The 21572-nt window shown below is 39.0% G+C and overlaps 2 protein-coding genes across 10 annotated transcripts in view; both read right to left on the reverse strand.

Annotated features, from left to right (window-relative positions):
- Window positions 1-21572, reverse strand: part of ndrg4 (NDRG family member 4) — a 73509-nt gene that overhangs the window by 18699 nt on the left and 33238 nt on the right. For 3 of the 7 annotated variants that reach the window (XM_004566143.5, XM_004566141.5, XM_004566142.5), the window contains 2 exons: window positions 19831-19989; window positions 7008-7046 (listed from right to left, as the gene is read on the reverse strand). In XM_004566143.5, coding sequence (XP_004566200.1) covers window positions 7008-7046; window positions 19831-19989 — 198 coding nt within the window. Of the gene's footprint in view, window positions 1-144; window positions 356-7007; window positions 7047-19830; window positions 19990-21572 lie in introns of those variants that run through there. The other 4 variants (XM_076886908.1, XM_004566144.5, XM_004566145.6 and 1 more) reach the window with 3 other exon arrangements.
- On the reverse strand, window positions 9301-19824 carry LOC112429727 (uncharacterized). Of its 3 annotated transcripts, XM_076886907.1 has the most exons (6): window positions 15991-19824; window positions 15147-15206; window positions 10987-12031; window positions 10736-10882; window positions 10057-10158; window positions 9301-9883 (listed from the first exon to the last, which is right to left on the reverse strand). In XM_076886907.1, exons 3-6 carry the CDS (start codon window positions 12019-12021, stop codon window positions 9578-9580), a joined length of 1590 nt encoding a protein of 529 aa, XP_076743022.1. In that variant the 5' UTR covers window positions 12022-12031; window positions 15147-15206; window positions 15991-19824; the 3' UTR covers window positions 9301-9577. The 3 variants fall into 3 exon arrangements, with proteins under 3 accessions (XP_076743022.1, XP_076743020.1, XP_076743021.1); XM_076886905.1 differs by having other exon boundaries at window positions 15147-19824; XM_076886906.1 differs by lacking the exons at window positions 15147-15206; window positions 15991-19824 and adding an exon at window positions 12233-15122.

The following is a 21572-nucleotide window of genomic DNA, read 5'->3' on the forward strand; positions in this document are numbered from 1 at the left end:
GCTGCTTTTATCTCCTGCAGCAACACCTGCGTTCTATATGATTCAGAATAAACAGAAGCATCACAAAATGAACTGGCAAAGAGCAGGAAAAGCAGTGTTTGTGGTGTTGATGACACTCAGGATTGGTCCTGATCAGTCACTCACCCCGTCCCAACACTCAGGCATGGCTCCCTCTCAAGTCTACGCTCAGCTGATGAAGAAGAAGAGGAGGGTGCAGACAGGCAAGCGAGCAGCCAGACCTCTCCTGTGTTACGGGACTAGGTCCTGGTGAGGGTGGTCTGCAGGACGAAGGGTTGGCTAGTGGATGCTGCAGAGTCTTTGTCTGCTTTGCTGCGCTCCCAGCCACGCTCTTAAACAAGGAGCTGGAGCCGCCCTCCCCACTCCCACTCTCTCTCTCTGACATTCTGCAGGCACCCGAGGCAGGCCGGAGACAATTGGCTCACCGTGCTGCCTCCCCTCCCCTGGATTGGTCCGCTGGCCTGTGAGTCTTCTGTGGCTCTCGCATCAGCACCACTGCTCTACTTTTGATCTTGTTTTGCTTTGCTGTTTTTCTCAGCAACCAGTTACCTTTGAGCCTTTTCCTCTTCATGAATTATAGAAAACGTTTTGTTAAAAGCCTTTACTGTGTGCCAGACTGGACATGGCATTTAATGTGGTGATGAGATTGATTATTATGCAGTTAAAGGATATCATAAAAAGCCAAAAGGAGAAAACTGAGCTTTTGACTCACAGAGATTACTTGTACCTGATTGAGCTGAGTATAGCTGAGTATGTGAGACTTTGTTCATGTTTAATCTGAGCTTCAGACACCAACCTTTGGGGCAAGCAACAAGCAAAACTCAGTGTATGTTTGCATTCCTGGAAGTTAAGTACCAGCGAGGAGCATTTAACTAGACAGAGGTTTACAGCAAAGGAGTCACATGGGCCAAAGAATGAGTGGTGAGTGAGCCACATGAAGCCAAAGAGGTCAGACATTTAGGTACTGACAGGTATTGAACTGGTAAAGACAATGTACACAGAGTACAGCGAGCAATCAGTGGCAACACCTCAGCGTGTGTTGCAGATGATATACATCAGCAGGATAAAGTAGCATAGCACAAAAAAGCAACATGATGGGAATAGATAAGAAAATTAAAGTATCCCAAGAGAGGGCGCCACATACAAAGCTTGCTTAACATCTAAAAGACTGTAAGACGTCCTCACTCAAAGCTGTCAGCAAAAAGTAAGGTGAGCACCTGTGTTTTCCCTCCACCTTCATTTCTCTGGTCAACAACAACATTTTTCTGTGGGGGTCAAGCAAGACTCGCCATCACTATCAGACACCGTGCAGCTACAGTAGGAGAAATATTTATTTAATGCCCTGCTGAATTTGTAAGCTTGCTCACCACTAAGAAATAAAGAGACTCTGATTTTCATGGTCATTGCATTTTGCTATAGAAAATCTGTGGAGGCAGCTGAAGCTTCAAGTTAGCAAGCGGCAGCCAAGGAACGAGACGTGTGCGGACCTGGTGGCTGCTGTGCTCGCCAACAAGGGTTTCTTCACCAAGTACTAAGTCATGTTTTCCTTGGGGATCAAATACTCATTTAATTGTAAACAAATCAGTTTATAGCTTTTATTTGATGTGCTTTTCTGGAGTTTTGGTTGATATTCTATCTCTGTCAATTAAATTGAAACTACAATAAAAAATTATTTGTAAGTGAGCAAATTTACAAATTCAGCAGAGAACAAAATAATTGTTTCCCTCACTTTATGATGGGGCATACAGCTGGGACAGGGTGATGATCTGAGGGCAGAGACATAGGCCTGGGTTGTTTTTAAGCACAATAAATTAAGGTACACTGAGTTTAAACTCAATGCACAACAGTATTGATACTGTAATCGTGTGCTTGTGTATCATAAAACTCAGCTACAATAATACAGCCATCTGCCCAGCATGGTGTGGCAGATTTGGGTCATGGACAAAGACTCTCTGAGGGTGTCCTGTGCTGTCTGGCCCTGGGACACTGTCAGCAGAATATTTGGATCCTGCGAGCTGCAGTTTTAGGTCTCTGTGGATGAAGTGTGGTGTCCTGCTGTGAGAGCTTGCCGGAGCTCAGAGTAGCTTTTGTTATAGATGGAATCGTGCATGCTCAGCAACATTGCTGAAGTACGTGTGGTACGTGTCGAAGTCACATCCACATGAATGTTAGTACCTGATGTTTCCCTGCAGGGTATTGCTCTGTAACAGGATCGTTGGTGTTATCAGTCTTTATCTTTACTGAATAATACTGTGTACAGTTGCTGTATTTCTCCATTTTGAGGGAAGCATGCTAAGGTGGAGAGAGCGAGGGATACGTGCATGTTCTCATGGCTGGGATGGTGTCTGAGTGACTATCGAGCTGGCTGCAGGCCCTCCCCCTCTTCTCTCTGCGCTCTCATTTAGCAGCCCTGCATTTAGTCCTGTCTCTCAGTTCTCCCTCTTTCCTCTCCCTTTCTGCCTTCTTTTCTTTCCCACTCTATCCCCCTTTCCTGTTGAGAGAGAGCGCTCGACATGCTGACTTAGTAACTGTAAACACCACTCTTTGCTTTCCCATCCTTTCTCTTTTACTGTGTCCCCCCTTTCCCTTCCTGCTGGAGATTAACTCTCTCCCTGCTGAGTCTGCATCATGCTGTCTGCGTTAAACATACAGTCTCTGCCATCAAGCTTTCGAGGAGCAGCAATGGGAAAATCAACGCAGAAACGGATTCAAACGCAGGAATGAAATACAATATGTTGCTCATTAAATGTCAAACATTTTTATCTCAGCAGCAATTCGTAGGCCCACGCAGGCACAACTATTCTGATTCCTCACGTCTTTTTTCAGATCATAATTTAAATTTGGTGCTGATCTATAATCATCTGAATGTCTATGAGCATTTCTACCAAAAATTTCACAATAAACTGATGTTTTCACATCATGTGATGAATGTAAATTTTAACCCAGTCAGTTCTTATACGCCTATATTAGGTCTACAGTCAATCAGTCTGCCAGCTTTAGAGGAAAAGAAAAAAAATTTTTTTTAATACAAAACATATAAATCATGATGTTTTTGTACACTTACTTTTAGTACCTCGACCTAACCAAAGAGTGAGTGAACATGAAAAAAGCCTCAAAGGGAACAGAAAGAAAATGTTACCAACTGGGATTAAACCTCAGTCCTCTGGAAGAAAATGTTCCTTTTACCAACAGCTAGAAGAATTTTTATGATGCAATCTTTTATTTGTAAAGAGAACAACAGCTTATTCACACCGTAGCCCGATAGACCAAAATAACGTTTTGAAATTTCCGTCCCTTTAATACGAGCAGCTTTACTGTGTGACTACAGACGCAGTGTCCACTGTTAGTTTGTGTGCAAAAATAAAAATGGCACATTGTGATTTCACAGCAGCCTACGCACTGTAATTGTTTCTTGGACAAAAAGGAGTAGATGCCCGCTGATATTTTGTTTACTATTAAAACCATAATCTGCATTTGTACATAAATGACAGTAATTTAAATCCCAGTGACTCTTCCCTACAATTCTAAAGTCTGCTTTTGGCACATTTCAGGAATCTCTCATCCGGCAAAGCTTTGTTCGATACTCTGATCAAACCAACTTCACATTTTCACAAATTCAGCAGAGATTTTTTTAGCTCATCGTCCATCTCCAAACACCTTACGATCGTAAAATTAGAACTGTTGATGAAGAGATGGTGTTTATTTATGGCTGTAGATTCCTGGGTTACAGCTGATCACTGGTTATATTAAAATACAGTAGCTCAAACAGCTGCAAAACCTATTTCCCCAGCACGGAGATGCTGAATTCTATAAGGCAAAACCACAAATATGTGTCTCTGAGTCTTCTATCAAAAGTTACAGCTAACTCTAAGGATTCAGTAATACTAGCTGTACCTCTTAACATGTTCACTCTGAAACTGGAGAAAAGGAGTTCAAATGTTTGCTGCGTATAAACAGAATGAAGCAACATTATTTTATTTCACTTGGATATTAGATGCTTTAAACTGTTTTGGGCATTTGCAGTGGAGGGATAGTGGATATATTGGACAGTGAATACAGAGCTGCCAGGCAGGAGGAAAAGCGGAAGATGACAGATAAGATTGATAAATGTAGTGAGAAGCAGAGGGTTGGTGAGACAGTCCTGTCCCCTAAAGGGAGCAGCACAAAGAACAAGAAGAGGCGCAAGAAGTTCTGAACATCTGTATATTTTGTCTTTTGTGAAACCGTGCACAGTTATCGCTTGAGAAAAAAAGATCTCACTGCGACAGCCTGTTTAAATAAAGCTTTTAAGCTCCTTTTACTCAGGGAATAATTAACTAAGCTTATTTAAAACAACATGTGTATTAGCAGTGTTTCTGCAGTCAGAGCTGTGAATGTGAAAGACTTGGGGTTTTGTAATTAGAGTCAGCCCATCAGCTGCCACTATGTGCCTCCATTACATTAATGAGCGCTGTAATTAAACAATATAATGCAGATCGTTTGCATTATGCAAACAAATCGCAAAGGGATGCAAAACTACTACAAAAAAACACAAAAGAAACCCAACAACAGCACAAAAGCAGCCATAAAATGACTTTAAACAGTTAAAACGTGAACCGACAAGGATCCAAACAGACCACAAAAACACTAAACCACAAAACGAGATGCCAAAGAACTGCAACAAGTTTTTCTGCCCCACATCTACTGCGTGTAGTGGGTCGAGGCCTTTCCTGGCTTGCTCTACTTCGGGGCTTTCCTTTTGATCTTAGATGCTGAATTCTGTTACTCATATTTTTGTTGAAGTCAAACTGTTTTATAACAAACTGTAAAGTCCTTTAAAAATCATTTTCATCTTTAGATCACACACATGTTCATACAGTCCAGTATCAATGCTGATGTTTTAAAAATAATGACGTACTTTGTGTCACCACTAGAAAGCTGTGTGAGAGCTCCTTTATCAGTTGAGCAATCACGATGGATCATGGAGGAAGTAGTAAAAACTTTCCCTACCCTACCCATCGTACACAGACTTTCACAGAAATCGCACATCACGTGGAAAAGAATGACTTTTATAAGTGAGGCAGAAACCTTTAAAATGCAGCGTTATCATCTGAAGCATCAGGTGGAAGTGTAAAGCAGACGTGTTCTGTGAAACGTCTGACGCTCAGCACACGTTTGATTAAAATAAACCAGCAGAGGTGAAGTGTGAAGCTCCACTCAAGGCTTATTCACCAGATTATGTAACAGTTCATGAAGGTTTATTCAGGTGTTATTAGCTAATTAGCTGGGTCCAGTTAAAAATCATGGCCCAGCAACCCATAGTCAAGTTGATGACAAAGTCGTTTTTGCTGTGAAAAGCCCTCGTTGTGAGTTTGTTTTATTGATTTATTGTTGGCTCTGTTGTAATTCTAGCTTTTGCTTCCCTCCTGTGTTTTAATGTGTATTCTCTGAGTCTCAATGGGACTACATGTATAAATAAAAGTTTAATTAAACGTTCCGGGAATGATAATACTTCAAATGTGATGCAGGTCATAAAATGTGCAAATTTAGATAACAGCAGTTATTCTATATGTTGCAAATAAAAGACATTTGTTTACTTGATGTTTGTGACACTGTGATGCCTCTTTATGGTCAGCTCTGTGTTCTATGTACCAAGTAGCCAAAATGTAACTTATATATTCAAGGCCACATTTTAAGAGCTAAACTACTCAGCTAAACCAAGTCAGCACCAATGACACAAATATTTAAGAGCAAAGGTTGCACAAGGAAGCAGGCTGAGTTGAAGGAGGATAAGATATTCTTTGCTGATCCCCATATGGAAACTCATTTACTGAATTAGGAGCAATTAGCAGCTATCATAAGGTGTCAGGGGACCAACTCGAACCTGCAAGCCTTGGTCCAGGGAGAATTAATCAGTGCCAGTATAAAGAGAACACACACAGAAGGGTCCCACTCTGGCCTGCATTCAAACCTAGTGCTAACTACTGAGCTATTGCACTGGCCATAAGGACAGAGAGGGTGTTGAGACTAGTAGTTAAACATATGCCATTTTATGACCAGTAGTCAATGTAGTAAATTAGGTTAACAGATGTAGGCCATATATTATCCTTTAGTTCTGATGGTGTGCTATGTATGTAGTTTAGTCTCTATTATACTCTTGAATAAAAGAAACATAATCATTTTGTAGTTCATTAGATAAAGTGTGCATTACTCTGTATCCTTGATCAGCTGTGAATGTCTTACACTGTTTTCTTGAAATGTTTTATTGCTGAATCATGTGAAGTAGACTAGGTGTCTGGGCAGAAGAGATAAAACCACATTCCTTAACCCCCTTCCTACTTCACACGGAAAGACAGGGAGGCAAGGTCAAGGAATTAGAAAACATGTGAAGATGCAGCTTTTATGACAAGGAGGGGGGCTGTTACTAGCTATAAAAGTCTGTGAAAGTTGCTACCATTTTGAGACATGCTGTTGACCCTCTGCAAGCATCTCTCCCGTCCGGACGCTGTAATGCTCTGATTGTTGAATTGTATGGAAATAAATGATTGTTGATTGAGCATTTATACACCGAGTATTGTCCTTCCTTCAGCCCAAAGATTAAAAGAATCGGGAGATTTCAACAAGGGTTAGCTTGAAAAGTTTTACAAGCAGCAGTGTGTTTGAGTGTGGATTTACAGTACTTAGCAGGATTAGGAGAAAAAGATCAGTCCAAGCAAGAAGCACACTACATCGCCAGATGTAGCTTCTAAGTAGTTCCAATACTGCTCAATATACATTTGATTTTTTTCAATATTTAGCAATATATTGGTGCCAGTGTCCAGAAGGCACTTCCATACTTCATTGTCATCTCCCTCTTGAAGGGATCATTTGATTCAGGAAGACATCACTGTTTACCCAAGTAAGCTGACACAAAGTAATAACAAAGAAAGATGAAAAGGCCACAAAACACATGATAAAAAAGGTAACGGAGAGAGAAAGTCGAGCTTCCTCTCTCACACATCTACTCATACCTTCCAGTCACCTGGTGGCATCAGCTGTTCACAGCTATCCTGCAGAGAGAGACAAGCAGACATAACAGACAGAGAGAGAGAGAAAGAATTAAAACTGGAAGAAGAAGTAGTCTGAAGTCACACAAAGAAATATTCCTCACACGTGCACTGTTGGAACTGAAGAGCAGCACAGACTGTGCACTGTAGGTCCAAACCACAGACACACAACAACACAGTTTCCCAGAGGCGCGTCAGCAGTACAGCACACAAAATGCACTGTACTGTCTGTGACTTTTACAGTCATTATGGTAATTTCTGTGACTCTAAATATACATGTGTTTTTACACAACAGTCCGAATGGATTCAACAGAGGGCAAGACAACCTGAAGCTGCAAATCAGCACAGTGTTTAACTCCTCTCTGCAGTCACCTGTTTCTGCATTCATCTGGTTATTGCTTAATAACTTCTTGATAGATAGAATTATTATATCATTAAAACTGTATGCGGAAATAACTGAATTAATCTTCAAGAACTGTGTAAAATTACAGAACCGGATAAAACCACAGCTTTGATTTCGTGGTTATCGTGCTTCTTCTTTATGAATGTACCATTTTGGATGCCCAATTTGATATTTTACATACAACGTAAATGTTGCTTATTGAGAAAGAAAGAGGGAAACAATAAACTGAAGACGCCTGCGTCCACACACACAGGACAGTGCTGCAGAGAGCAGTAAAAATCAGCAGAATCTGAAATGCAGGCTTTCTTTCCAGCACTGACTATTTTTCATTTTGATTCCTGAGCCACAGTATACTTGATGCAATGCAATACTAGATAAACACTGATAAAAAAGTGTTCTTACTTTACATCTAGTTAATAGTTTGCAGTCTATCAAACGTCTGCGTGTGCGGTTAGTGCTGTAATGTGCATTCCCATTCAACAAAGATGATTTATTAAAGCGCATGTGGGAAACTGGGAACAAATCCGCAGTAAGAAAAGAAAAAGTGATGGAGAATGGTGATTTTTAAAAAAAAAAGAAGTAAACAGCCAGATCCCCTTGACAGGAGCCACTTCAGCAGCGTGTGCAGCTGTAACGCTGAGGTAAATGATCGAGGCATAAAAATAACACTTTTGTCGTCTGGCCTCAGCGGTGAAATGAGTCACGTCCTCTGGGCCAGTCTGACACCTTCACTGCCAAAAATAAAAAAAATCAAATTCAGAGACTGATTGATGACAAGCTGGTTTGAGTCAACGTGACAGCTGTGACAGTCAAAGCGTTCCAGCTCTGCCAGACAAATTATTAATCAGACAGTCGATATTTTTTAATCTTGCACGAGGGGCTCACTTTTTAGGGAACCTGGTCTCGACTGACAGTTGAAAGGATGGGCTCACCTTTTCTAAAGTCTTAAAACAACGCTCACACGTGAGATTTCAATCAAGTGACTCTCATCCAGAGTAAAATTTAATTTAAAAAAGTACTTGCTGCTGAAGTTATGGTAACACATGTACAGGTTTAAGTCGACAATACAAAATATTAAGCAGAATATAATATTAATATCCATTAAAAAAATCATCCCAGGATATGATGCTACTTTAAAAAAAAAAACACTTTTGATATTAAAGTGATATTTTTTATATTCCTGATGGTAACAAGTTAAAATGACATTTCAAGCTCAAAAAACGGCGAGTATCATAAAACATACTGTTAATGGTATGTTAATTAACATTATGTTAATGGTAGAAAACTAAAATGCTATTATGATGGTATACGAACTAATAAAATTAAGTAAATATGTCCAAACAGACAATATTTTTTGATATTACAGTGAAACCACTGTTTTAATGGACAACCCAACAACTACTGATCCGGCTCCATAAAAGTAACATAAGAAAATCAATCTTTTTGGTGTTTATTGGGGTCTGGGCCATAGAGGCACACTGTAAAAACTGTGACTAGAGGTTACTTAAAAAAGTTATGGCAACAAAGTGACACTTGAAATAATTAAGTAGATTTTAATTTCAAAAGATTTATGTAAAATGTAGAGAAAATGTTAATTAATTTCAAATAGAAAACAAAAGTAGATATTAATAGAATTAAACTGTAAATATGTGTTGGATTTAGGGTCAAAATCTCAAACTGAAGGTTGAAATTGCCCAACTTTACCAAAAAAAATAATTGATATGAAATAAGTCTCTGAGAAAAATTACTTTGAATTTACTAACTATCTGGCAAAGGTTTAGTAAAAACTTCCTAAAATATCCATTATAAAGAAATGAAATCTTGTTTTTTCAGTAAAACTCAAATTGGATTCAATAATTTTCCAAATAAACCTTAAAAATAATGACTGAATAATAAGAGAAAATGAAATGAATTTTACTTATTTTCTGAGTAAAATGAATCAATTTCACAAAGAAAACATCAAAACAGTAATTTGTTTTATTGTGGAAAATAACACACAGTAATTTATAATATAACATTTTTCTGCTCGTAACTGCTTAACTTGAAAACTGAAAAGATAGCTGCATCTAAAAAAGACAAACCAAAGGTTTTCAGTGAGCTTACTTCCCTTTCATTCTTTCAGAGTCCTTGTTTAAGCCAATAACTTGTTCTTGAGGCTGTTCACTTTTGGTGAGAGCTTAGCACAATCCAGTTCAAGGAAAAGTTTCTGGAATACTTCCAAGGTGTATTTTAGCTCTTTGGGATAGGCAAGATCGACTGCATATGTCAATCCAACCAGCATTGCACATGCTCTTGGAAAATTGCCCAGAGCAGGCATAACTCTCACACCCTCCAGCACAATGCCAATGTCATCCTCCTCAGATCCAACAGCCTTGATTTTGTAGATTTTCATCCTCTGTTCAGAAAGATCTTGTGACCCACCATCCTCATCAGCATCCTGAAACAACAAACACATGGGTTTTCTGACTGTAGTTGCACACATGAAATATTTCCTGGACACATCCTGTAGCTGAATGACAAATAAAACATGATAATGCCTCAAATTATTTGAAACTTGACAAACACATATGAATAACAAAAACAGAATAATGTTTCTACTTCAACACTTACACTGTACTCTTTGATCAGTTGATCAATGGACTCCCCAAGGTACACCATCAAGCACTGAATAACCAGATTTCTGGTTATGTTATTGCTAGGATTGCTTGGTGACTGAAAATGAGCAAGAATTCCAAAAATTACCATCAGATAAGTGACCATTTATTAAGACAAAACTGTGAGAATTGGCAGTATAAAAAAAAACTGTTAAATATCAAATTATCATCACATGGAGCATTATGTGCGATAATTAGCTGATGTTAATGCACATGCCTGGGTGCTGACAGTCAACACAAAGGTATTGTCAACATGCTTGTAAGCTTCAATCTTTAAATGTGTCGTTTTAGTAAATTACATTAATTTAGTCATTTAGTTTTTTATCTAATTTAGTTTATGTTCGTCAGAAAGGGTTTTTCCTTCTTGGGACAAAACAAAAACCCAGCAATACCTGTACTTGTGTTTTTTTGTTTGTTTTTTGTTTGTTTTTTTACTAAGAATAGACATGTATTTAAAATACAATTAAAACATGAAACCCATAATTGTGTTGTTAATTATATCAGTGACGTCCTGGCGTCCTCTTGCACTGACAAAAACATGCAAACAAATTAGTGGAGCTGTGCACCATGCAAATGAAATTTGACAAAAAAATTCTTTAAATAAAATTCCAAGCTGAAATATCAGTGGAAAATACCTTGGCTATGATAGCCTGCAACTTCAATCCCATGGCTCCCCCCTTGGAATGGAAAAGGGCCAACAGTTTGGGAGTGTACTCATCCAGCATGGACATGAATTTGGGTTCAAGGTGTACCAGGGTGATCCTGTAGAACTCATCCTGCAGCTGAACGACAAAAAAAAACCATGATGCAGCCTCAAATTATTTGAAGTTTGAAAGATTACATTAAAAAAAACCAAAAGCCCACCCAAAATGAATTTGGAACTCACATGAGATGCCTCAAACAATGCTGGCCATCTGGCTTTGATGTCTTCAATGCTGGGGGACAGGTTGACAATTTCATGTCGTCTATGTGCAAATGTTTTAGCCATTTTTTCTTTTATCACTTTGTTGTTGTCTCTTTTCTTGACTTCAGTAAGCAACTGAATTCTCTCTTCTTCTTGACTGTCCTCATCTTCACCTGCTGGATATGGCGGAAGGTAATTTACCTCTGCTTTCCGAGGCTTTTTCACTTTATTTGCAGACTTCTGGTCACCTGGACTCTTGTGTTTCATGGCATTGCATGTCAACTCAGGAACACCAAACCCTCTAAGTTTTGTACGATAATTGGCCATCTTGTATTTGATGCTTTGTTGCCAACCATAATAACCTGAGAAAGAGCCAGGTTCCTTGAGACAAGGGTATTTTGTCACAAGTGCCTCAGCAACATAACTAACCTGTGCACTTGAAGGATAGGCCGTAAATGTAAATATAGTTTCAGCCAACTTCTCAAGAATATCAGTCTTTACTTTGGAGGTGGGCAGAAGATTTCCATTCTTTTTATACTCCTCAGTGGCTCTTTCCAGGTACATCTCAGTTTCATATGCAAACTGTGGAATGGGGAACTGTTTCGGCCAGGGCTCACAACGTTCTGTGGTCTTCTGCCTTTTGAGAATAATGGTGTCCTGAGAAGAAGTAGTTGCAGCAGAGTCTGCATTGGATACAACTGACTCAGCATATGAGGAGTCATAGTCAGACAGTTGGCCAGAGGGGCTGCCAAAACTGTCATCAACCGGAGTCAAGCTTATCATGACCGGGGTGATGCCAACAACCTTCACAGTGTCTTTGTCTTTTATCTGGTCAGCTCTGTGAAGAGTGAAGTAGTCCTGGAATTCTGGGTCAAAATACTGAAGACTGAAGTCATTTGAAATCCCAAAAGTATCCTTCACAACACTCTGCAGCTCCTCCAATGTTGGTGGGATCCCTGATGGAAGAACCAACTTCTCGATTTGGTCATCAATAATTACACGAAGCTTTGCCTCCATCTTGTTCAACCTAGAATAAAATGTAAATGGGCAGAGTTAAATTTCCCTTCAATTAAATAAAATTAGTTATTACTTTTCATTTATACAATAGTTGAGATATAAAACTATAAAACAAAAAGCACACTTCAACACACCAAATGTTGCAAATAACAAATACTTGGGAGATGTACATGTTATCAAGTTTTTGTTGTTGTCGTTTTGTTTTTTTTACCTATTATTCACAGCAGATGTAACGTTTCAGGGTTACCAAGCGTTTTCTTCCCACATTGTAAGAAGCCAAGGGCCACATGTCACCAAGTTTCTGCTGCTCCAAAAGACTGATCTTGCCAGTGTCCTCCAGTTGAAAAGATCTCAGATGCTCTACATACCATGCAGCAAGTAACTTCACAATGAAATATACACAATTGTCCAAAACGACTATCTGTATTATCTCAGCAAAGTCTGGTAGTCCACATGTTGAACCATTAGACAGGATCATCCCAGCAGTGTATCTTGTTCCACTGTAGGTGACAGTGGTGGCAAGCTGCACACAAGTCAGAGATGGTGATCTTGCTCTTAAATCTGCCTGTATGTCTGGATGCAGCACATCTACAGGCATTCTGGATATTTTTGTGACAAGCAGGGCAGGTTTCACCTCTTTTGATTGCATGTGGTATGCCATCATCATTTGATGCCTTGTAGAAAGGGTCAGCAACACATTTTTGAAATTGTTAGTGTGTCTCACAACTTGCTTGAAAAATCTGTGTTTCGCCTCAAAGCGCATTGTCCATACTCCAACCAATGGCCCATATTTTTCTATTACAGCAGGGTAGTGCTCCAAAAAATGGTGTTTTGGTGTGAGCCTTTGATCAGGAAAAACTTCCAAATATCTGACACGATGTTCAGATATTTTAAATTCAAGGTAGGCAATACTTTGTGTTGTGTGAACAGGGGCAACCACTAACTCAACAATGTCCTTCAAAGTCAGAAGAAGTTGCCAAACAGGATCATCTTCAGGTACACGTAAACCAACAAGGAGAGGCAACAAACGTATTAGGGCCCAGTTTTCATGAGCATTTCCTCCCACAGTTTTGCGACCAGCAAAATTTGAAGGGATTGCTTGTGGACTGTTCAATTTGTCTGAGCCCTTATATGGAAAACATGTGATTATATTATTCAGTTCAGTCAAACTGAAGTAGTGCTTCTTCAAAAAAACTTGAAAACACAATGCTAACTCTCTTGGCACTATTCCCTCAAAAAGGTCATGAAGGACATCTGGTGGGTATCCAGACACAAAGTGAAAATTATTAAGTTGATCAGTTAATGGACATGACCGCTTTAAGCCAAAATGAGGCACTAAATTTGGATTTTCTTTGACAGCTTGTACGTGTAAATCATAGTCATCCTTTTTTCGAAGTGGGAAGACCCCAGACCGTACTTCATATGTCTGGTACTCTGAAGAATGTCCAAGGCAAAATCTACAAACATATGGCCCGTTAAAACTTTCAACAAGTCCACTAATTGCATGAGCACCAAGGTTATCAGCTACAACACAGTGTAGGGCGCCTTTAATATTTCTCCCTAAACATGAAATAAAAACCCCCTCCTGTTCAAGAGTGACAAGATCTTTCAAAAGTGGATCCAATACTACTTTGTATTCAAACTGTTTCACATCAACAGATTTGCAAAGTAAAGCTAGTTGTATTGATGTTAAGGCAGACTGTAATCTCAATGGCAAATTGGCCAAAACCCAATAAACTGCAGTTATTTTATGTTTTTTTCGAGAGGTTCCTAATGGGTTACACACCTCAAATTCATCAACATAAATTATTATAGAGAGTCTTGTTTCTTCTACAGCATAAAAGTCATTGTCCTTAAAACACGTACCATCAAAAATGGACTCAAAATGCCCAGTGCTACTTGAGCACCTCGAAAAGGCTTCCACTGCAATATCTTTGTTCTTCAGTACTTCTTGCAAAGTCTTTAGAACTGGTACATATTGAAAGCTCTTTTTTTGTTCAGCATCAAGAATATATTCAATAGGATCCACAAACTGGAAATGCTCCTTAAAGTACTTATTTCTCTTAAAAGCTGAACCAAGTGGCCCGCCTGCTCCAAGAGCTCTGCTAATGGGATGAGAGCTGCACAACTGTTCAGCCAAGTCCTTTATGATAGTGTGGTCAACTGTGCATTTGTTAGATTTCAGTGCTGAATCAATTATATTTTTAACCGCCTCCACAGATGCTGAAGAAGAAATATAGAAGAGATCTTCAACCAAAGCATTAATGCACCTCACTGAAACATTGTAAGTGCTTTCTAACTTGAGTAGAAGTAAGCCAAGTCCTTGAAGAACAGTACAAGATGCACTTTCTGGATCAACATCACTAGAGCATTCATCACTGTTGAGTTCAGGGACATCAGAATGGTCAGTGTTCTGACTAGGATGACTTTCCAAGACTTCTTTCTTAAAATCAGTTAAGGAACAACATGTATGTCTCCTGCCTTTGTGCTTTAGAAATGTATTGTATATATTTGTGCGAAAGTCACATCCATTAAAAACGCAAAATACAGTTTCGTGTCTCTTCAAGTGATTTCCTATATGCTGAAAATAGTCCTTCTGAGTAGAGCAAAAAGCAGTGCAAGCCAAACACTTAAATGCAGTGATCACTCCAGGCCTTGGACTCTCTTCAGCGGTATGGTATCTGGACAAATGTGTGCGAAGGGCTCCTTGTGTTTTAAATGTGCAAGGACAACTGCCATACAGACATGGCTGGTGCTGTCCACGACCAAATGTTGCGTGTTGCAATCTGTAATGACGTAGAAGATTCCCCTTTGTAGTAGAAAAAGATTTGCATATCTTACACTGCCATCCCATTTGCCAGGTCCTAAAGTGATGGAAAAATATATATCTAAGAATCTAAATAGTTTTTCATGACAAATGTAAGAGCATGGGTATCTATACACATTTGATGTTGAGATTATAGAGAAGAAGAAAAAAATCCTACAAATAATAAGCAATTATTTTCTACTTATTGTTTTTACAAAAACAAATAAGTTAGATTAAGTGGGGTCAACTTGGTAATTTCATGCCGCTTCAATTTCAAAACCATTAGTTTAATTTAATATAACATGTTATCACAACTTACTTTATAATGCACAGTCTAGATGCTGATCAGGTGAATTTAAGTTGAGGGATCTTCCATTACCTGAAAGGAAAGCAACATTATCATTAATCTCAGCCAAACCGATTTACTCACGAACAAATAAAACACTGAAAAAAACCCAACAATAACATTTTTAGGTTGTCTAAGTGACTTATACATTACGTTTAAACTGAGTAGCAAAACCCCGCGGTGATCTGAAAATGATGTGCGGGGAGTTGCGCCGTTCTCAGCGGCTTCAGTGACACTCGAGCTCCCGGCTTGCTATCGAGCTGGTGGGTAGCAGATGCTCCGAAAACGTCGAAGCACTTTTGCAAACATGCGATATCTTGATAAACCGAGCAGATATTTGATGTTTACACAGCTACTTTCGCGCCTGAAAATATGTTAAAAGTTTATTTTGTGACCCAGAAAGATTACTAAGAGTAATTTTAAAACTTAGTAGCGGCCGCCATTATTGGAAACTGGAGTTCGAAAAACTGACTGTGGCTGACAAAATGACTCACGACTGACCGCAAAACCTTTTCATGAACTTTTAAACGTGGATGAAAGACGTTAAAACTCATCGGAATATACCGTTGATATTTTTTAATACGGTAAAACATGTGGTTAGTTAAAGCTGTTCAGTAACACAGTCGTGAAGGCTTGGAAAGTGACCTTGTGCTAGCAGTCCACTAACTGCCATTTGTGTAAAAATACGATACTATCATTACAGTGATGATTATTAATAAAATTTCGACGTATCATACTGTTTAAAACCTTTACTCAAAACCGATATACGTTATTGTTTAAACCGTGTCTTATATTTGAACAAATTAAGAAGTCTTACCTCTGACAAAATGGAGACGTCCACTCATGAAGCGCGTGTGTCCTGCACGTGGCACAAAGGATTATGGGCGGAAGTGTACAATGATTAAAATGAAAATGCTTTCATCAGTTAAATCTATTAGATTTCTTAAATTTTTTTAGTACTCAAACATTTTTTTAAAATCTACTCAACAAACCATTGCTGAATTTACCCCAAACAAAACTGTGTAAATTTAAATAACTGAACATCTCAAAATTGTTGAATTTTGCTTAGATTTGATTAAAACTACTCATACACGTTTTTACTGAGTAATAATTACTATTACTCTCCTATTAGATTCTAATTAACCCCAATCACAGTTTTTACAGTGCAGTGACCTAGGCAGAGATTGTGCCACCCTCAGCCCTCAGCATGTGTTAGGTCTGCCCCGGGATCTCCTCCCATTCCCTAAACACCTCACCAAGGAAGCATCCAGGTGGGGTTCTAGTCATGTCTGACCTACCTCCACTGGCAGCGTCCAATCTAGAGACATACATATTAACTGGAAAGCACGCTATATCAGAAAGGGAATAGCTATTTAAATGTACATTTTTAGCCATTTATTAAGGAATTTTTACTTTTTTAAATTTCATAATGATGTCATTAGTATCACACACGTGCACAGTTTTAAATACAGGCAGACACTTGATTTATGTCCCACAGTATCCCACAGTTCATCACGTTTCAGTGCTCAGCTAAACTGATGTTTGTTTTAAGACACAAATAAACACAGTGAGCCCATCGTTTGAGAGCAGATGTATTTATAAAAAGCTTTTTTCTTTTCTGTCATAAATAAATGCATCCTAATGTGTAATAAAATAACACATGATTAGGAGTAACATTTAAAAGGATTTTGTTGCCATTTGTCATGACAACGGTGACTTCACCCATCCTAACCTGTGTTATTTTGGAATGTATCACTTATTCTTGCTCTGCTGCTTTTGGAAAGCTTAAAGCAGAGCAGGAACATCTGGAAATCCGGTAAAAAAAAAAAAAGTGAGTGCATGCACATGAGGTTAGACACCAATCAGAACATCACACAGATGGTCTTCACACTGCTTCGTTATTAAACATGCACAGTTTGAGTCTTAGGTTGTGAGTTTATATGAGGGATTCTGGAAACATTTCTGAAAGAAAATATGACAACATTAAAAATGGAATCTGCACATATGCATAGTCAAAAGAAAAAGTGCTGGAATAAGGGATGATAGAAGTTTAAGTAATTAGCAATGAATACTGAAAAAAAGGAAAGGAGTGGCACTCAGAGTCAGATCAGGGACACACCTAAAAAGAAAGAAAGATGTCACTAAAAACAGCGGGACCTGAAGTTGCCCAGCAGAACAGAATGAGCTAACTGTGTGGTTGTTAGAGAAGGTGAAGGTGTGAGGGTGACACAGAAACGTAAAGGGCAACTTCGGTCCCCGCAGATTTCATGCATTGTTCTCAGATGGAAAATGTTAGTGATGATAGTACGGTGGTCGGACCAGCAGGTGGCACTCTTCTCTTTCTTATTACTCCCATCCCCAGCAGAGTAGGGGATGTGCTGCATTTCAGTTCAGGGAAAAGGAAGATCACAAACACACTGCTCATGGAAACCAATAGGGATGAACTCTTAGAGATGGTGTAAGGCTTCCTTTACTGCAGGTGATCCCCACAGACTGTGTACTCTGTAAGGCTGCATAGTGACGCTGTTGTGGAGATGTTGTGGTTCTTTGCCGGCATCTCTGACTCGCTGTCAGTAGCTGGTTTAGTGAATGTTTGCCTTCATTTTTAGGGGTTTTCTTTTCTTCCCCGCCAGATATTTTTGTTGAAATGCAGGACTACGTATAATTAATCAGGTAGAGAAAGATCTGAGGAATGATGTGATAAAGTCTGATCTTAGAACGGAGAGGGGAAACAATGTTGTCATTGAGGCAACAAGTATAAAGCAGCATAAATAATACTCTACAAGATAGTAGGCCTAGTCACAGGTTTGTGTGTTGCAAGTGGTTTTATAGATTATATATAAGAGTAAGATATGGGGATTTTATTGTGAAAGTATTTGACGTATAAAGGAAAATATGCACTGCAAACCAAACATGTTTCTTCTGCAGCTGTTAACACATTTAAAATATTTAACATTTAAGAATAAAACATTGAAAAATAAAATTGGAAGTCTAAAAAATTACATTTGATCAGAGTTAAAGGCTAATTTGCAAAGCTGTGGTAGTTTCCAGGTCGGTTGTTTTTTTGACACATTTTTTACTTTTTTCTTGTAATATGATTATATTGATATATGATATAATATTTTTATGTGATATAACAAACTACGTATGGTAACAACGCTTCAGTTTTATTGTTTATTCATTTGGTGAAAGAGAAAAAACTGATGCTCGGTCATTGGACCTAGTTTTTGTTTGTTTATAGAGTTTGACTCTGAATCTGACAAGAAGTTTACAATGCGTCACTACAACTGTCATGCTAGCTACTGTCATGCTAATACTGATACTAAATGCTACATTCTTCTATAGTGACAATGACAATTTGCTGATGACACCCAGTTATATCTCTCTTGCAAACCTGATTCCTCCCTCCCACCTTCTTCCCTTACAGAATGTCTATCCGAGTTAAAATCCTGGTTTAGCTCTAATTTTCTAAAGCTCAATGAGGATAAAACTGAGATCCTCCTTATTGGCACCAAATCCAACCTTTTGAAGGCAAACCATTTCTCACTCACCATCGATAACTCCACAGTTTTCCCTTCTCCTCAGGTTAAGAGCCTTGGTGTCATCCTAGACAGTTCACTTTCCTATAAATCTCACATCAATAATCTCACCCGTTCTGCCTACTTCCATCTACGTAACATTAATAGATTGCTTCCTTCTCTTTCCACCCAGTCTACGTCCATTCTTGTCCATAGTCTTGTTACCTCCCGTATTGACCACTGCAATTCTCTTTTGCATGGTCTCCCCCAAAAATCCCTCCATAAGCTTCAACTGGTTCAGAACTCTGCTGCTCGCATTATCACCAGAACCCCTCCTACCAGCACATCACCTGTTCTTCAGGAACTTCACTGGCTCCCTGTGAAATTCCGGATAATTTTCAAACTTCTTCTGCTCACCTTCAAGGCCATTCATAACCTCGCTCCTCCTTACCTTTCTGACCTGTTAACCACCACCTGTTCTGCCCGTTCACTTTGTTCTTCTTCTTCTATCCAGCTTGCTGTACCTTCCTTCCGCCTCACCACCATGGGAAGCAGAGCTTTCAGCTGCTCTGCTCCCAGGCTGTGGAACTCTCTGCCCCCAGAAATAAGAAACATTGGTTCTCTCCCCCAGTTTAAATCCCAACTCAAAACTCATCTGTTCAAATCTGCATATTCACTGTGAATCCACTGTTTGTTCATTTTATCTTGTGCTTTTATTTTATTGTTCTTATTCTGCCATTGTTTTACTAAGTGTTTTATCCTATTGTAAAGTGTCCTTGGGTGACTTGAAAGGCGCTCATAAATAAAATTTATTATTTTTATTATTATTATTATAATTTAACACAATTTATGTTTAAAAAAATATCATAACCATAATTACCGGTGCCAAAAATGGCAAATATCTTTACATAAACCTTTACTTGTGTTGAGATTTTTGAATTTAAAACTAAATATTGTGAACAATTTACTGATCTTATTACTTAAGTGAGATTTTCTACACAGGAACTGTTTTTTACCATAATTGCTCCCGACTTTGTCATCCACCTTAGAATATTAAACATCTACTTTAGTGTCTAGTCTAGTGTGTGTTTGAATCAGTGTACTAGTGATCAGATGTTTCTACTTGTTATGGTAGTTACCGGGAGGACCCCGCTGGTCCGACGGCGGGTCTGGCGGAGCCAGTGCCGTGCGAAGACATGCCAGCGGTGAGTGGAGCGACTGGGGGGAGGGGGGTTGTTAAGAGGCGCGGGGGCGGTGGGGCCCTGGAGCCCCCCTGATGCCTCCTCTCCTTTATCCTGCTGTGTTGTGAAACAAGCATAACAAGGTGGTTACTGGGAAACATCTGGGGAAGACATAGCAGCAACATACAGTCAACATGAAAACATGCTAATCATTCATGGTTTATTTCTAATACGCTTAGAAATGAGCTCCAGGGGTGTCAAACATCAAACATAAGGTTCACAGGCCTGATCTAAATTCATATACGCTGCATGTTTTTGTCCCTCGATGGGTAAAAACTGTAAACCTTAAAGTGAATGTGCGGGAAAAATCCCACAACTCTGACTATCTATGTGTTTTGGACATTTTCAGAAGGATCTTTTACTTCTCTACTAAGACCGAGTTTATTAATATTAATTACTTTAAATCAAATTAGAATGAACCGGCATTTATATTGTGACTTACCAACAAAGCACCACTGGGCTGTAAATCAGGCCAGTGAAAAATAATGAGTTTGACACGCCTGCTCGAAGCCTTTAAATGTCCAATAATGAGTTTGACACGCCTGCTCGAAGCCTTTAAATGTCCAAGGAAGGAGATTTCTTGCGTAACTTAATTGCTTTGTTTCTGTTCCAGTGTCATCCCAAAAGGTCAGGCTGAAGATCTGTGGCCTTCCTTTTATTGAGGAACAAGTTGTGGGCAGAGACCTGCTGGAGTAGACTGTCCACATGCAACTCAAAACCAGGACCATGCTGGATTCATATCACAAGGGAAGCTTCAGAGCGGAAAAGTGTGTCTCAGCTTTTAGACATACTAGATGTCATGTTAGAATGAATTATTATTACAGGTTATATGATATAATAAGACATAAGTAACATTTTGTGCGATGTCCTTTTAGCCTTAGTACCCCTAAAATCTAAACTAATTCAAATTTCAAGCACTAGTAAGTTAGTGTACAAAAATCTTTTATTTGTTATGAGGCTTTTAGTGTGAAACAACAGCTGTTGTTGTTTTTTCCTTGGCTTGTGGTTATTCATGTCGCAGCAATATTATATTATGCTGAGAAAAAGAAAGCATAATGCTGCCACCACCGCGCTTCACTATAGGGACGTATTAGTTAGAGAACCTTCTAAGTTTTTTCTACCATTTAAATGCACCACTGTTAGTTTATTTCTAGTTTTAAAAGCTCAGACACATGAAAATCTTACAGTTTCTGTTTCGCTGGATTTTAGGACGTCTCCGCTGTCCCCATATGAACTGAATGCAGCATTAGTCCGACATGCCTTACGACGAGTTTACCAGTGTTTGGTTCCAGAAGGTAATCACTCAGTAACCGCTCTTAAAGGTCACTAACATGCTACTGCAAACACCGGAGCAACAGACTTTGAAAGAGCTGGGGGGGATAAAAGTGTGAACGATAACTTGAGTCGTGCAGACACGTAGCTTGATCGATGGCTCCGTTATTTACAAGCAGAGAGTCGTAATGAGCAGGGCTAACAACCTTTAGCTGATCAATGGCAGAATTAGTCGTTCATATTGATGCGTGGCATGTTGTGCTCCTTCAAATAAGCTACTGAGACAAAAAAGACCTACTCTATATACTAGATGTCTTATTTCTGACGCACTGGTAAAGTGAGTCACGCCTAATGTGGTTTTATTTGCC

Source organism: Maylandia zebra, linkage group LG7 (genome assembly GCF_041146795.1).
Source record: "Maylandia zebra isolate NMK-2024a linkage group LG7, Mzebra_GT3a, whole genome shotgun sequence".
Lineage (NCBI taxonomy): Eukaryota > Metazoa > Chordata > Actinopteri > Cichliformes > Cichlidae > Maylandia > Maylandia zebra.

What these genes read in the sequence shown, in the direction of transcription:
- LOC112429727 (XM_076886907.1), bottom strand. Translation starts at nt 12,021, where the DNA reads ATGGAGGCAAAGCTTCGTGTAATTATTGATGACCAAATCGAGAAGTTG. An exon ending in CATTGTTTGAGGCATCTCAT is followed by an intron (nt 10,883 to 10,986) that starts GTGAGTTCCAAA and finishes TTTGTCGTTCAG; the next exon opens with CTGCAGGATGAGTTCTACAG. An exon ending in AACTGATCAAAGAGTACAGT is followed by an intron (nt 9,884 to 10,056) that starts GTAAGTGTTGAA and finishes TTGTTGTTTCAG; the next exon opens with GATGCTGATGAGGATGGTGG.